A 17,088-nucleotide genomic window follows, 5' to 3' on the forward strand; every position below is an offset into this window, starting at 1 on the left:
TTAGGAAAATACTTTCTGGTCCCCACTCTGGAATAATATACTCAATCTAGAACATGGATTTTTTTTTTTTTAAGATTGGACTTCTTCCACGCCACAACCATTGCAAAAATTGCCAAATATCATTATATGAATTTTAAAAAGAAATCTATAAAGTTGCATTGTTATTTTTCATTATTTGGAAGCAATGTGACTTATTGGGGGAAAAGTACAGGAAAATACCATATGAAGATACATTTCTGTCCATTCATTTCCAGTCTGAAATCTATTATCTATGTGGTCTTGATCTTGTGATCCTTACATCATGGTTGCTTCATTTGTAAAATAAGAATAATTTCACAGTGTTATTATGAGGCCACAATGGAAAATTAGTTTAAGGTGGAATCAGTATATCTTATGAAACAGGAAATGCTCCCTTCCTTCCTCCCTTACCCCCACTCTTTCCTCCCTTCTTCCCTCCCTCCCTTTGTCCCTTCCTCCCTCCCTCCCTCCCTCCCTCCCTCCCTCCCTCCCTCCCTTCCTTCCTTCCTTCCTTCCTTCCTTCCTTCCTTCCTTCCTTCCTTCCTTCCTTCCTTCCTTCCTTCCTTCCTCCTTCCTGAATTATGATGAAAGCTGAAGATTATATTCAGAACTCTGCAGCAGCCCTAACTTTCTAAATAACTTCAAGTTTCTTTTTTTCCTTTACAAAAGCAGGAGGTCATTGCTTCTTATTAATCTTGCTAGAATTATTTAAATAAATTTAGATACATCAAGTAAAGCAATTTGAAATCCCAATTAAAGGTGTTCAGTGAATTCGAAGAAGAATGATGTGATTATGCCTTGGATATATTCAGTCTGATTACAGTGAATTTTCCTTAATCATAATAGTCTTTTTTTTTTTTAACTAACAAAGGAAAATGAGTATATTTCTGAAATATAATGGAATCTTACAAGCGTTTTTAGTGACATTCTTACAACACAATACATAAGTAAAGGGCCAGATGGCAAATCTATTAATAGAAAAACAATCTGTAAAAGAAAGGATAACATAATATTTGAGCTTCAGAAGTAAAAATATCTGCTTTAGAAGTGATTATATATTATGTGTCCAATATTTTTATTTTTCACATATGCCAGACCTATTTAATTTGAATAAATAAGAATGTACTATGAGATATCAGGTTCATGTTTTTTAAGTTTATTTTTATGTTATTATATTTATGAAATTTTAATCTAAAATGTCCCAATCTATTGTTTCTATACACATTAATCCCCATGACAGGGCTTTGCAAAAATCCAGGTCTTTTTTTTTTTTTTTTTAACAGTGTAAATAAACAGACGTATAACTCTCACAGTATTGATTTCAGTGTCTTCTTAGAAAGCAGGTCACAGTAAGAAGCATCTGATGTGCTTTATAAATTCACCCTTTAGCCAGTCTATTTGTAAAGGATGGATGTATAATTAAAAGGAAAGACATAACTTTAGTGAAAAGATTACCAGACTTGAATTCGGAAAACTCAAGTTTGATTCCTGCCATTACCACTTATTAGCTCTGACCCTGGGCCATTTCCTTAACCTTCATGAAGCACAATTTCAGTGACTGGATAAAGAGAACTATAATAGCTTATATCAAATGATCTAAGTAAAAATCAACAAATAAGAGATAGTGCCTGGCACATAGGCGATACACAGTTAAGTACTTGATAATTCGACCTAAAGTTGACTCAAAGACCTAGATTGTAACCACAATAATGTTTCCAAATCTTTGTATAGTTTGGCAGATATTTGCCTTATGTGGGTTTATTAGTTTCTAGGGCTGCTATAGCAAAATACCATAGACTGGGCGACTTAAACTACAAAAAAATTATTTCCTCACAGTTTGGAGTCAAGTCCAAGATCAAAGGCTGATAGGTTTGGTTTCTCCTAAGGTCTTTCTCCTAGGCTCAGTGTGTCCTCGTATGGCCTTTTGATTCTGTGCCAACGCATCTCTGTTGTCTCTTCTTTTGCTTCTGAGTACCTGAGTCATATTGCGTTGGGGCCCACCCATTCGACCTCATTTAACCTTAATTACTTCTGTAAAGGTCCTATTTCCAAATACAGTCATGTTCCGGAATATACTAGAGGTTAGGACTTCAACATATGCATTTTGAGGGAACACAATTCAGTCTGTAACAGTGAGACTTAAATGTTTCCGTAAAACTAAGGTCTTGGTTTTTTTTACGTATTCACTCTTCTTATCTACACGAAGATTCAGAAAGCTTTTCTAGCAATAGAGGCCAGGTGAACATTCCTCATGCTGGACCAATGTTTTGAAGAAGCTAAATGATAGGAGAAAAAAAATACAAGCTTTTTCCTTTGGTTCTTGATATCCAGGTGGTAGTTCAGGATGCCATATATTCTGACCAGCAAAAGTAAAAAGATCAAGATAACATTTTAGTGGCTCAAAAGGATGAGTAGACAATTTAGGAGCATCTGTGAATGGATGAAATCCTACCAGTGGAATTCAACTACTATTCCCTTGCTAGACACTGTGAATAAGTAGACTGCCCAAATGACAATAGCAGCATCCTCCTTCTGGACGAGAAAATATGTTTTGGTTAAAAGCAACAATAGAGGTTAATAAGAAGAGAAGTTGGGTAGTAGGAATCAGAAAAGTGGGTCGGGCACGGTGGCTCACACCTGTAATCCCAGCACTTTGGGAGGCCGAGGCAAGCGGATCATGAGGTCAGGAGATCAAGACCATCCTGGCTAACATGGTAAAACCACGTGTCTACTAAAAATAAAAAATTAGCCGGGAGTGGTGGCGCACCTGTAGTTCCAGCTGCTTGGAAGGCTGAGGCAGGAGAATTGTTTGAACCCGGGAGGCGGAGGCTGCAGTAAGCCAAGATTGTGCCACTGCACTCCAGCCTGTGCAACAGAGCGAGACTTTGTCTCAAAAATATATATATATAAAAAAAGAAAAGTGAAAAGTGTCCTTTCTCTCTTACTTTCCTGGCATTAATTTTCCTTGAATAACAAAATGTTACTGCCATGTCCTGCCCGTATATTGCTAGTACTGTTTATTTCAGAGCTGATTATTTGGCAATTCATAGGACCTATAGGTTTATATACTATACATCAAAAGAATGTGTTAGTATGGTGCCCTGCAAGAAATATGGAATCAGCCACCTTGCAGTTGGCCAAAAATATTTTATTTATAAAAATATGTCTGCAAGATAAAATTACGCATTCAAACTTCATTGGGCTAGTCTCCGCCACTTTCTTCATCTCTACTCTTAGATAACAAAACAAAACAAAAATCAAAATAAAATAAACCTATTTTTAATTATATATTTTTACAGAAGGATAAAGAGAGAGCATAGCACATTTAATTAAATGTATTGTGTATCAAATTTCAAGAACAAGCTGGCTTAATACTTACCTTCACATTCTAACTATATATATATAGAAAGAGAGAGAGAGGCTATACATACTGTGAAATAGTTTTGAAAAGTAAAATTAGCATTTTCTAGTATAATATGTATATATAGTTCTAACTATATCTGTAATTATATATATATATATCTAACTATATATCTAACTATATATATCTAACTATATATTATATATAGTTAGATCAGATGCCACAACAAAATATGTTGTATAAGTTTTCTTGCCAGTAGGTGTTAGCAGTCAAGCAAAATAGCATTCATGTAATACACTTGTACCATATACATTATTTTTTTCATTCATTCGTTACTGGATACATATCATAATTTATTCATCAACTCGACAACAATAGAAATATTATTTTGTGCTAGGCACTCTATGAGGCATTGGGTAGAAAACATGAAGCTATAAAGTTTCTGCTTCAAGCCAGTCACAATCTAGTGCTACTGAAGTTACCTACCAAATCCTTTCTACTTGCTGGGGAGAAAAACAAAATACACTTTCACTTGGTGCACTGTGGGCATACAAATACTTCCAATGATGCATTCTTTGTTATTGTTGGTGATGGAGCTATAATGTAGCTTGATGGGAGTTGACTGACCTTGTGTATAGAAACTGAAAAGTGTCACAGGATGACTATGGACTATTTCTCAGTTGCTAGTCTAGCACCCTATATCAGGTGCCTATGTTGCTCATGTTGGGATGTTAGCACCTATGAAAACCTGGACAAGGATTACATTGAGTTAAGCACTTAGTGTTTCTTTGAGCTAAATAAGAGAGGGTGGAGGCATATGTAAAGGAGGTTTGTTTAATGATACCTATATTCATTGAAAATGTAATTTGAAATATATATGTATATTTTTAAGGAAGAATAATTAACTATGGAAGGATTAGTAATTATCAGTAATGGACATTTAGAATAAAAATGTTAATAAATTTATGTAATATTTAACTTCTCTCCTGGGAATAAAATACTTTTTGAAGAACTTTTAGGGTAGAAATATTCGCACTATAAACAGAATGTTGAAAGCTGTGTAAACAGTGTTCATTTAACCCTACATGATTATGCAATTGTCATATACATGCAGCAGCATATTTTAGGCTATAAATATTATGAAATAGTTTTGAAAAATAAAATTAGCATTTTCTAGTATAATATTAAGTTAGAGCTGAAAAGGAAGAAAGGAATGGTTTATTTACTCAGAAGAATTGTAATGTGTAGATTCTAAATATTTCAGTTTTCTTTATATTGTGGCTAAAAGAAGTTAAATGCAAAATTAAAATATTCATACTATATATTCTCATAAACCACATCATAACACTATTTTAAGGTTTTTTTAACAATAGAAATTTTGGTGAGTTTGGGGGAGAATATATTCCTCACCAATAGTTTAAAAGTAGATTTCATATATGGCCCTATATTTTAAAATGCAATTAGTGTGTCTTTATAAACATTTAACAAAATCATTGGGTTAGACGACATGGTTTTGCATTTAAAGCAGAAAGGATCTTTGGGAACAATATAATTCAATCTTTGCATTCTGTGGATGATGAAACCAAGGCATAGAAAATTTATATAAGTTGTCACATAGCTATTTAGTGTCAAGGTTGGAACCAAATTTCTGAATTGTTTTACATAATGATTTTTTACCTCTCTTGGTTATGATTGATATATTTTCAAGTAACAGAAGCCTTGTCAAAGAAAGGGAGGAAAATCTTACCCAGTTCAAGTAAAAGGAGTACAGTGGAACCTGGAGTATGTGCACAGTATTCCCTCTTTCACCCACCCTCATCTACATTTTCTCTGACTGTCTGCTCCTTTTTTGTACACAGTTTCCGTCAAAAGGCTCATAGTTTCTAAACCCTGAGCAAGGTGGTTACGTGGTTGAGCATGGCAAAGGACCCCCCAGCCTATCACATATAGATATTTGAGAGAGAGAAGTCAGGGATAGTTGAAGTTCAACGTCAGGAAATCTTGGCCTAAGACTTGACCCCATTTTTCAGGAATTAGACCTCCATGTAGTCATCATTCTATATCTTAAGCTATCTCAAACCATAAGAGGTAGTGAGCAGGACTAAATACTTTTGCGTGTGCCAAGGGACAATCTTCCACCAGCTGAAGCAGATATCCCAGAGACAGTAGGCTTCACCCCTTTTATGCAGGCTTGTCTTTGAATGTATTTTTAAAAATACAATCCTTCCAGAGTAGCATATTTTTTCTAAACATTTTAGACAACCCCAACCTCAGTATGTTCAAAATGTAGTTAACAATGCAGAGGAACACTTCTCATTTGGTTTGGTTTAGGCATTGTCTTTTTTTTTTTTTTTTTTTGCCAACTTCACTGGAAATCCAAAAATAGATAATTTCTGAAATTAAGTGTCTTTATTTCTAAATGAAGAGCTCTAAGATGGCCAGTGACAGATGGTGCCAGGGACCAAATTTGACAACATTGAACAGGTGTTTCTACTTCAGGTCAAACCATTGCAGGCAGACAATGGAAGAGGGAGCTAAATCACATATTGGGCTCTATTCCTTCAGGGCTGTGGGTGAGTAATCAACTCTAGCCAAAAATAGTGTATGATTATACCCTGTTGCTTCATTACAGGCCATCAGCTATAGACAAATTCATGTTCTATATTGATTATAAAAGGGGTCAAAACATATTACCAAATATACTCAGAAGAGACACAACTGGCCATTCTAGCATATTCTTTTTGACTTAGATCTAAAACACTAGGTTTCATGAACATTAAACAGTCAAATAGTTATTGTACTTACCTTTACAGAAGGAATTTTTGAGGTAATTTTGACTATCCCACTAAAGGAGGATTAGCACATTAACAACAACAACAACAACAACAACAACAACAAGACAAAGAAAATGTGGATTCCCACATCCCTTTCTTCTGCTTGTGGAAGCATCACTCATAGAACCACTTTTGCAATGATCCTGAACCTGGCCTCACAATCCCTCCCTAGACAGCTGTTCTTTCCCAGTTAATTGGAGGTAGCACTCAAGAAGGGAATTTTTGGCCATCCCGCTGGTAAACTGAACTTCCTTAGATGTTCACAGACCTTGTCCTACTTCTCTCCATATCCCAATTCCAATGTTTTACTTTCAAAAAAGTGACAACCAATATGTTGTTGTAGATGGATAAGTGGCCAGAAATCTTAAAAATAGTTTTTCACAAGCAAGTAATTCTCAAAAAAATATGCAAATAGCCAGAATCATACAGAAATAGGTTCAACTTGACTTGTAATTAAAGCATGTGTTTTTGGCAAATTATTTTTGGGTACCTTGGTAAATATTGCTTAAAAAGAAATAATTGTTGGTGAGAGTGAAGGGAAGCAAAACCATATATAGCTAGTAAGACTATAACTTATTAGCTCCTCTAAAGGGAAAATAGCTTATCAAAAATCATAAAAATGAATGATTTGACCTGGGAATTCCACCTGTGGAAATTTATTTCATGAAAATAGATATTTTTGCAGAGATTTTGCTACAAGCATGTTTATTGCATATAATATTGAAAAATTAGAAATTAAAGAGTTTAAAATTATTGTAATTAACAAATTAACAATTAACAATTGTTATATGACCAACAGTCAGGGATTGGTTAAATAATATTTATGCCTGTCTATATAGTAGTATTTATATTATATATATGTATATTTAACAGTATATGGTGATTTAAATTATATAAAATTGTATTTATCAACATAGACAAATGTTTATTATATACTGATAAGCAAATGAAAAGAGATTGCAAAGAAGCATTTATGATGTGGTTTTACTTTGTTAGTGTATGTATGTATGTTCATAAACCCAAGTAAAAGGGTCTAGACACCCCAACAAGTTAACATTAACTATTTCTTGACAGATAAAATAATGGGACTTTTTTTTTCCTTTGCCTACATGTTTTTCTCTGTAATGATCACGAATTGCTTTAGTAATAAAAGGTAATTTTTTAATATTTAGAAACTTGCTGTCCAGGGAAGTTTTTTTTTATTTGTTTCCCTCAAAAAACTTTTATTAATTTTTATTTATTTAAAAAGTTATACAGAATACTGAAAGAAGATATAAAAATGAACAAGTACTATTCCCATCTACAGAATGCCACTCTTAACATTTTGCAGTAGGTACATTCATTTATTTACAGATTTTTTTCTTGTTTATTGAGGGATATTTTACATACAGTAAAATCTACCATTTTAAGGTGATGTGTGTATGATATATGATGAATGTGACAACCACTACAATCAAGATACAGAATATTTCCATCACCCTCAAAATTGCCTCCTCACCTTTGTAATTAAATCACTCTCCCCAACCGCTCTCTAACAATCACTGATCTGATTTCTGTTCTTAGGGTTTCAACTTTTCAAGAATGTCATGAACATGGAATTATACAGGAAGCAGCTTTCTTAATCTGGCTTCTTTCATTTAGCATGATGCTTTTGAGATTCATCCATGTTTCCCTTTTAATTGCTGAGTTATAGTCTATTATATTTTATATATTATTCTATAGTAAGCAAGCATTCAAAATCATTCAATTGATTATTCTTTTCAAGAATAGCTATTTCTGCATGTAAACATTAAACTTCCCCTCCCCCACATGGGTGGGGGTGAGGATTTGAAGAGTACATCTTAAATGTCATTCACACATTCTTTGCTCCTTTTCCGTTTCTCATTCCCCATTTTTCCTTAATATCTTCCCTCCTTTCTACTAAAACACTGAGAGGAAAATAATAACAAAAGTCTGATATGAGTGGTTGTTATAGAAGACAACTGAGTCATTTCTGTTTTACTTAGGTTCTCAATGTTAGTTTATTTAATCATAAAAGCAATGTATGCTGTTCATTACACCAAAAATTGGAAGAAGATTTTTAAAGGACTAGAGAAAAATGGCATTATTGTGGCATACTTAAATTCTATATCTGTTTCTATTTTTGGCACATTGTTTTAAAATCATGCTATATATGCAATTATGTTTTATTTTTCCTAATAGGAGGGCTTCCCAAATATTTTCTCGGGGCTCTCCTTTCTTTAAGAATTGCTGGGCAGGGCACAGTGGCTCACACCTGTAATCCCAGCCTTTTGGGAGGCTGAGGCGGGAGTATCATTTGGGGTCAGGAATTTGAGACCAGCCTGGCCAACATGGTGAAAGCCCGTATCTACTAACAATACAAAAATTAGCCATGCATGGTAGTGCACGCCTGTAATCCCAGCTACTTGGGAGTCTGAGGCAGGAGAATGACTTCAACTTGGGAGGTGGAGGTTGTGGTGAGTCAAGATTGCACCATTGCAATCCAGCGTGGGCGGCAGAGCGAGACTGTGTTTCAAAAAATAAAAATAAAAATAGTTGTTGTGCCTAGCCTGCATCTATCTCATTCATTCTCTCATTTAGCAATACTCTTGAAAACCTGCTAAGTGCAAGGTGTACAATGATAGAGAAGTTAAGCACAATCCCTGTCCTCAGCGAGTGGGTGCTGCCTTGCTTACTCCACTGCAAAAGTCAATAAGCAACATAAGCAGTAACTGGGGTGTGAAGTATGGGTGTTAACTAAAGTCACACAATGAGCAGTGACTGCCTGTATTGAATATGACCTTTAGTCATATTCTCTTTATTATCTCTATGTTCTCTAATTACTTTTCCTCTCTCATGAAAAACTAATAGAATTAGCAAATCATGATTATTGCTTTCGTATCAGGTAGATCATACTAACATGACTAAAATGAATAAGATCTTTACAAAAAAAAATCAATTTAAAGAGTTAAAATAAAAAGAAACTCGGTATATTGTCAAGTTCGTCCGTTCCATCATACTTATCTATTGTGTACTTACCACAGAACAGAGAAGAATCTTTACATTAAATATGTCTCAAATGACACGGTCTATTTTCAAAACATTTAATGACAGGGGCAGGACAAGGGCTGATCTTTCATAAGGAGACCCCCATAAGGTTACATGTAAATTTTTCAGTTGCTATATCTGGGAGATCTGGCTGGTACCTCCAGGCAGAGACCAAGATGACTAGTATACCGGGAGCTGTCAGGAGGTTCACGACAGTGGCTATTTTCTAAACAGTGTGACAGTATTTCAACATTTTAATGACTGGTGTGACAGGCTCAACACTGGAAAAAAGATATGTTACAGTACTTCAGGTGATTTCTGCTTTAGGGAAAGGCATAATGGTCATGACAACTCTTCTTTGAAAAGAAGAACCTTGTGTGTGGTAGATCCTCTATTAATCCAAAAAAGTAGAAAGTTAAAATCCACTTAGTAAAGAATCAGACAGTGAGGAATTCCATGAATAGACAATTGAAATAAAATATAGACATTATAGCAATGCTGGTAGAGATAGAGAAAAACAGGAGAAATAGAAAAGAGGGGGGGGAAAGGCCAGTAGAAAAATCTTCTGGGCTTGATAGAAATCTGAAATATCTGCTTATTTTAAAAGAAAAAAAACAAAAACAGGAAAAAGAGTCATCTTATCATAGCCACATTGGCAAAATGGCACAATATGAACTTTTACTGTGCATGATAATATTTTTAATAGCTTGCTTCCCTCTTTTAGCTTTCCTTATTGGAAAAGGCTGGATTTGGAGGTGTTCTTCTGTATATTGATCCTTGTGATTTGCCAAAGACTGTGAATCCTAGCCATGATACCTTCATGGTGTCACTGAATCCGGGAGGAGACCCTTCTACGCCTGGTTACCCAAGTGTTGGTAAGTTTGTTGTTCATCATTATTATACTTGTAAGTTAGCATTACAAGTTTGCAATTTATAAGTAAATGCTACCTATCGGGAATAGTGATGTCAAATAATTCTTATCATCCCATCTTATTTTTTAAAAAAGCAATTTATTTTTCATATTCTCAAAATTATAGACTATCAATTTGTTGGTATAAATTGGATTTATACTATAATGTATTTTTATCTCAACAAATTACAGTATGAACAGATAGAAATGTATTTTATGTTTTATTGTGGATTGACTGATAAGACAAATTAACACCAGGAGTGGTAGGCACTCCAGGTAAGCCAATGGTGTGTACAAATACCCAGGAGCATGAAATGTCTGCTGCTTTGGTGCAGCTGTAATAACTTTCAGTCCTGGGTCTAGAGGTACCCATGATCAAGTTAGGTGAGTAAAGTAGTAAGAAAAGATGCTAGAGAAGAATGGATTTAATATGCTTTTCTGGCTGTCTTAAGAGAAGGGATCTCATTGTTTTGGCCATCACTGGAAGTATAGAGATGGCTACTTTGCAGCAAATATCTTTCTTTTTGCTAGATAGCTGTGTTCATGCTAGTAGGGATCATGTGGAAGAGAGAAAACAACTGTGATTTTGGCAGATGCTCACCGCATCATTGAATTTCTGTCCAATGTGTCATTGACGAATATTCTGTTCATTCAACTTGGCTGAGAAAAAAGCTCTTTGAATCTTCTTCCAGGGTGATACTGACCCATTAACCATGACCCTTCAGTCAATAATTAAACTGATCCAAAAAGTATGTAATTATTAATGTGTTCTGCCAATATTTTTCCCCCAAAAGGATCACAAAAGAATTTACTAGTTCTCTTACTCAAATCCAGCTGCCTATTCTCTCATTGTTAACTTTACCAATTAATTAGCACCTTTTTCCAAGAAGGAAGCAAATTGAATCACATATGAGAATTATAACCTATGAATTTTGTTGCATCTACTGATTATTGATTTTTCTTCTATATGCTACAAAAGTATTCCTTTAATAATCCATGTAAAATTACTCCGAGATCTCACTGATCTGTACTTTGTGCAGTCCCATGTCTTAGCATTACAATTTTAAATTAGAATTAGTAGGCATCTATCTACAATTTCTAGACATCACCCAAAACACCAGTCAGCTCTCTCATTTGCAAATACACTCACTGTTCTGCATTGTAACTGCTCGGCTTCAGGAAGCTGCGTTTGGCAGTTAACTCACTGTGGCAAGTCAATGGGCTGCAGTGCTACCAGAGAGAGGCTCTGTATGAGTGCTCTATCTTAAGCTGATAAGTTGTTCAGTTGGCACCATTACTCAGCATTTTCTTGCCCCCGGTCATTTCATAAATGCAGAATTCAGTCATGGGTAGCAAGTGTTGGTCAGAGTTGTAAGAAGTTTCAACATGCTTTTTTTCTACTTTTTATTCTAAAATAATCTAAACTTCCTAAAATGGTTGCAAGTTTAGTATGTATAGAATCTCTGAAATGGTTTTATTCTGCCATCACCTTAACAAATAGCGTCTGGCTTCTTTTTATCCATGCTAATGTTCTTATCAAACAGCAGCACCCTTACTTTCTTCTCGTAAACATACTTTTTCATTCTTTACATGACAAGGTTGCAATTTTCCAAATTTTTCTGTTCTACTTCTCTTTTAATTAAAAATTCCATTTAAAAACATTTTTCACTTCTTTCATTTTACTGTAAACAGTCAAAAGAAGCCACGTAGCACCTTGAACACTTGGCTGCTTAGATATATTCTTCTGCCAGATAACTTAGTTTATTGTTTTTAAATTCTACCTTCCATAAAGCCCTAGGTCATGGACACAATTCAGTCAAATCCGTTGTCACTTTGTAACAACGATGTGCTTTATTTACTTCAGTTTCCAGTACATTGTTCCTCATTTCTGCCTGAGACTTTATCAGAATGGCCGTTACTGTCCATCTTTCTATTAACATTCTGGTCATGACCATTTAAGTAATATCTAGGAAGATACAGGCTTCCCTACAGCTCTTGTCTTTTTTTTAAAGACCTCACCAGAATTGCTGTTAATAATCCTAGATTTGCTTACAACGATTTAGGCTTTTTCTGGCCTGTTCCTTTTAAGTTCTTCCAGCCTCTACCCATTATCCATTTCCAAAGCTGCTTCCATGTTTCTAGGAATTTGTTATAGCAAAAACCACACTTCTGGTTTCAATTTTCTTAGTCCATTCTGTGTTGCTATCATGGAGTACCTGAAACTGAGTAATTTTTTAAAAGCAGATATTTGTTTCTTACAGTTCAGGAGGCTGGTCCATCCAAGGTCAAGGGGCTCACATCTGGCAAGGGCTTTAATCAGTTCATCCGGTGGTGGAAGGCAGAATGGTGAGAGAGTGAGCATCCATGAGAGCAAGAAAGGGCCAAACTCATTTTATAGCATGCCCCTCAAAATAACGAGCCTACTCTCATGATAACAACATTAATACATGCGTGAGAACACTTTATGATCCAATCGCCTCTAAAAGCTCGCACCTTTCAACATGGTTGAACATGTGTTTCATGTGTTTCCAACACATGACCTGTGGGGTCCACATCCAAATCATAGGAAATGGTTATTAGAGGGACTAATCTAAAACTAACTTTTTTCAATTTAAGAACTTTGTTTTATTCACCAATTTAAGGGTGATAAGCTGTAAAGAAGTAATTAGAACAACCCAAAATACAAGGAGGTAGTTTTTAACTTTGTTTGTTTGGTTTTTAATATAAACAAAGTAAACACAGTCATTTAATGAACATTCCATATGCCTCATCCAGCTTTATTGACTGTCTACCTTTCTGTCATTTTTGTTTTTTATCTGTACATTCCTTCACATCCCCACAACATCAGTATTTTTCAAGGTAAAATTTACATAAATTAAAATCCAGCACGCATACATGTAGGAGAAATTCAATGATGGGTAACTCAGGGTTGTTAGAACTTAGCTCTTATATAATATCTTAAGAAAATATAAAGATATTTAGAATAAATATATAGAGAAGTAACAAGACAAAGGAAAAGAGATTTAGCCTTTCAGGGGTAGCGAACTATAGGAAGAAAAATATATGGGTGGAAATTAATAAAGATAAAAGTTTTGTTTGAGTGAGGTTTGTTACGTAGTTCCTTTTCCTCTGCCCCTCTGGGTTAATAAGAGTCTCCATTAAAAGTCTAACCCTGACTTTTTGTAAATTGCAGGGGAGGCAGAGAAGGTTTTGTAAGGCACTGGGAGCATCTTCTGTTTCTCAGTTATCTTCAGCTCAAAGTAATCTTTATGCTAAAGTGGCATATTTGCAGGTGGCATATTCTGACCCCCTATGACTGGTTTCACCAACTTGCTATAAGTATTTCAACTACACTAAACTATGATCCAAACAAATCTGATTTCCTAGGACCATATATTTCTGGAATTCTAAGAGACTTCAGTGTTTATATAGCAAATATCAATTCTCAATTTAGAAGCACAAGAATCCTGCATTTTAGCCAAAGACTCAGGTAAATGGAGCATACAAACTGATATTTACATATCTAGTCATAATTATAATCCCAGTGATAGGTTGCAGTTGGAGTTGTATTTGGCCTAAAATCATAAATCAGCTACATGGGGTAAGACCCAAAACAAACAGAAAATCAGAAAGATACGAGGTAAGCATAAAAAATAAGAAAGTAAGAAATATGTATCTTTAAGGAGTATTCCATTTGGTCTATGTTGAAACATGGAAAAGAAAACCCTTTCCGAATTTCTAAGAGGTAAGATTGTCTGAAATCTGAAGAACTGAAAATAGTGTTAGGAATAACAAATCCTTTCTTCCATATACTTTCTTTAATAATTCATCTTCTGAATTCTGTATTGGCTACAGTGTTGATTTTAATTTTACTAACACCTCCAGGTAACTGGTAATCTGTTTACTACCAGTTAATTGTTTGTCTTGACTTAGACTTGAATTTCATTATATACCACTTTCAGAAATCCATCCTGATTTAAAGCTTTGTATCTATGTCCCTCTCTCTGGTTTTCTGCTACAATCTTTTTTTTTTTTTTTTTTTTTCCTTTTTATTTGTTTTAAATTCTGGAGAGAAAAGTCTTTTCAGTGGTTCTATTCTACTGAAATGTATCAAATGAAACAGTTTATTTAATATTCCCAGCGTTACAATTCAGTGGATCTCTGTGTTGTTTATCTACTGTCTGTTCAACATCACCCCTGCCAAACAAAACTATTCAAAGAATAAAGAGTATCACTGTAATTTGTGACAAGTCATCACCAGGTGTTCCTGGTCCAGTTACCTGGACAAATATCGAAAGACTGACTTGAGTTGGCACTAAATCAACTGAGACAATGTTGAACCATTTCCTGACTAGAATGGCAGAAAATATAAGTATGCGCCTAGTTGTCAAAGCAAAGTGTTAGATATTCACAGCATGAAATGCCTTGTCACTTGGTTGGGGAAAATAGTGTCTGAATTCTTACTATTTCACTGTAAGTGCCTGGTGGTTCTCGTACGTGCTGTGCAGGCTTCAGATTTACATGTAATATTATTCAACTTGATTCTTAGAACCACTTGTGGAGTGGCTCATTGTTAAGCAGCAAAATTTTTCTGAAAGTTTATTCATAACGTATTGAAGAGATTGTTTAAATTCAAACTGTTCCTTTAGAAAGTCTAAATTTTGTTTTGAAAAATAATTTGGGTGACATAAGTTCTCTTGCCTCCCCAGAGGGAAATTTACAATTGATTGTTTGAATGTCTAGGATTATAGTCTACAGAGAACATTTTTGAGTGGTTATTGTTCATAAAAAAATCAGTGTGCCATATACTAAATTCATCATTTAGAATGTTTTTTACTTATTATTGTATTGGGAGCACTCTACTTTAAATTAAACACGTACTCAATGAATAGAGACAATCAGTTTGTTTTGTTTAAGAACTAAAGTTTCCACAAAAATCTATGATGAATTCTGAGAATGATAAAATCACTGCAAAAAAAAAAAAAGATTTACCAATATTTCTCTCGTAATGAATATAGAAGCTATTGAAACAACAATATGATTAGTTTAAAAATTGTGTAGCACTTTTTATTTTTTACCTTGTGTGGCTGCTTCAACAAGACAGCAGTAGCTGGCTTCATTTTGCAGATGCCTTTGGTCTCAGCTACTTGGGAGGCTGAGGTGGGAGGATCACTTGAGCCTTGAAGGTTGAACTGTAGTGAGTCATGATCACATTACTTCACCCCAGCCTTGGTTACAGACCTAGACTCTTTCTTAAGAAAAAAATGAAATCATATCAAGTATCTCATCAGACCACAATGGAATAAAACTAGAAATCAGTAACAAGAGGAATTTTGGAAGCTATAAAAATACATGGAAATTAACAACATGCTCTTCAATGACCATCAGGTTAAGGAGGGAAAAAATATTAAAACAAATGAAAATTGAAACACAACATACCAAAATCTATGAGATTCAGCAAAAGCAGTGCTAAGAGGAAATTTCATAGCAAAAACACCTATATCAAAAAAAATACAAAGATTTCAAGTAAGCAATCTAATGATCCATCTCAATGAACTAAAAAAGCAAGAACAAGACAAATCTATACTTAATAGAATGAAATAAATAATAAATATCAGAGTAGATCTAAAGGAACTAGAGTTGAAAAAATACAAAACAACAATAAACAGAAAGTTGGCTTTTTGAAAAGATAAACAAAATAGATAAACCACTAATTAGAACAACAAAGAAAAATGAGAGAAGACCCAAATAAACAACATCAGAAATGAAAAAAGACATTACAACTGAAACCACATAAATACAAAAGATCAGGGGGGCTATTAGGAACAACTATACACTAACAATCTGGAATCCCGAGAGAAAATGGATAAATTTTGGTCACATACAATCTACAAAGATTGAATCAGGAAGAAATAGAAAACCTTGACATACCAATAACAAGTAATAAAATTGAATCAGTAATAAAAAGTCTTCCAACAACAACAAAAAAACCTGGGGTGGGATGGCTTCACTGCTGAATTCTACTAACCTTTCACAGAAGAATTAACACCAGTTCTCCTCAAACTAGTCCAAAAAATTGAAGAGGAAGAAATTTTCTGTATCTCATTCATCATGCCAGCCTTACCTTTATACCAAAACCAGGCAAGAATGCAACAAGAACAAAATTACAGATCGATATCCCTGGTGAACATAGACACAAAAAATCCTCAACCGAATACTAGCAAACCAAATTCAACAGTACATCAGAAAGATGATACAACATATGCAAATCAATAAACATTGATAGAATGAAAGACAAAAACATGACTGCCTCAATGGATACAGAAAGCATTTGGTAAATTCAACACTCCTCATGATAAAAATTCTGAACAAACTCGGTTAAAAAGGAACATACCTCAATATAATAAAGACTGTATGTGACAAATCCATACTTAATACCACATGAAATGGGGAAAAGCTAACAGCCTTTCTTGTAAGAACTGGAAAAAGACATGGACGTCCACTTTCACCACTCCTATTCAACATAGTACCGGAAGTCCTAGCCAGAGCAGTCAGGCAAAAGAAAGAAATAAAAAGACATCCAAATTGGAAACAAGAAGTCAAATTGTCCCTCTTCACAGATGACATGTTCTTATGGCTAATAAAACTCAAAAATCTTAGATCTGATAAATTCAGTAGAGTTGCAGGATACAAAATCAACATACAAAATCAGTAGCCTTTCTATAAACAAGTAACAAACGAGCTGAGGTAATATCAAAAAGGCAATCCCATTTATGATAGCTTCGAAAAATACCTAAGAATAAATTTAACCCAGGAAATTAAAGACCTCAACAAAGAAAACTACAAAATACTGATGAAAGAAACTGAAGAGAACACAAACAAATAGAAAGACATCTCGTGCTCTGGACCAGAATAAT

At 34.5% G+C, this 17,088-nt stretch overlaps 1 protein-coding gene across 4 annotated transcripts in view; it reads left to right on the forward strand.

Moving 5' to 3' along the window:
* The window catches only part of NAALADL2 (N-acetylated alpha-linked acidic dipeptidase like 2), a 1,132,125-nt gene that overhangs the window by 622,964 nt on the left and 492,073 nt on the right, over nucleotides 1–17,088 (forward strand). For all 4 annotated transcript variants that reach the window (XM_050780093.1, XM_050780092.1, XM_050780094.1 and 1 more), the window contains exon 5: nucleotides 9,986–10,136. In XM_050780093.1, coding sequence (XP_050636050.1) covers nucleotides 9,986–10,136 — 151 coding nt within the window. The remainder of the gene's footprint in view (nucleotides 1–9,985; nucleotides 10,137–17,088) is intronic.

This window comes from Macaca thibetana, chromosome 2 (genome assembly GCF_024542745.1).
Source record: "Macaca thibetana thibetana isolate TM-01 chromosome 2, ASM2454274v1, whole genome shotgun sequence".
In the NCBI taxonomy this organism is placed as follows: Eukaryota; Metazoa; Chordata; class Mammalia; order Primates; family Cercopithecidae; genus Macaca; species Macaca thibetana.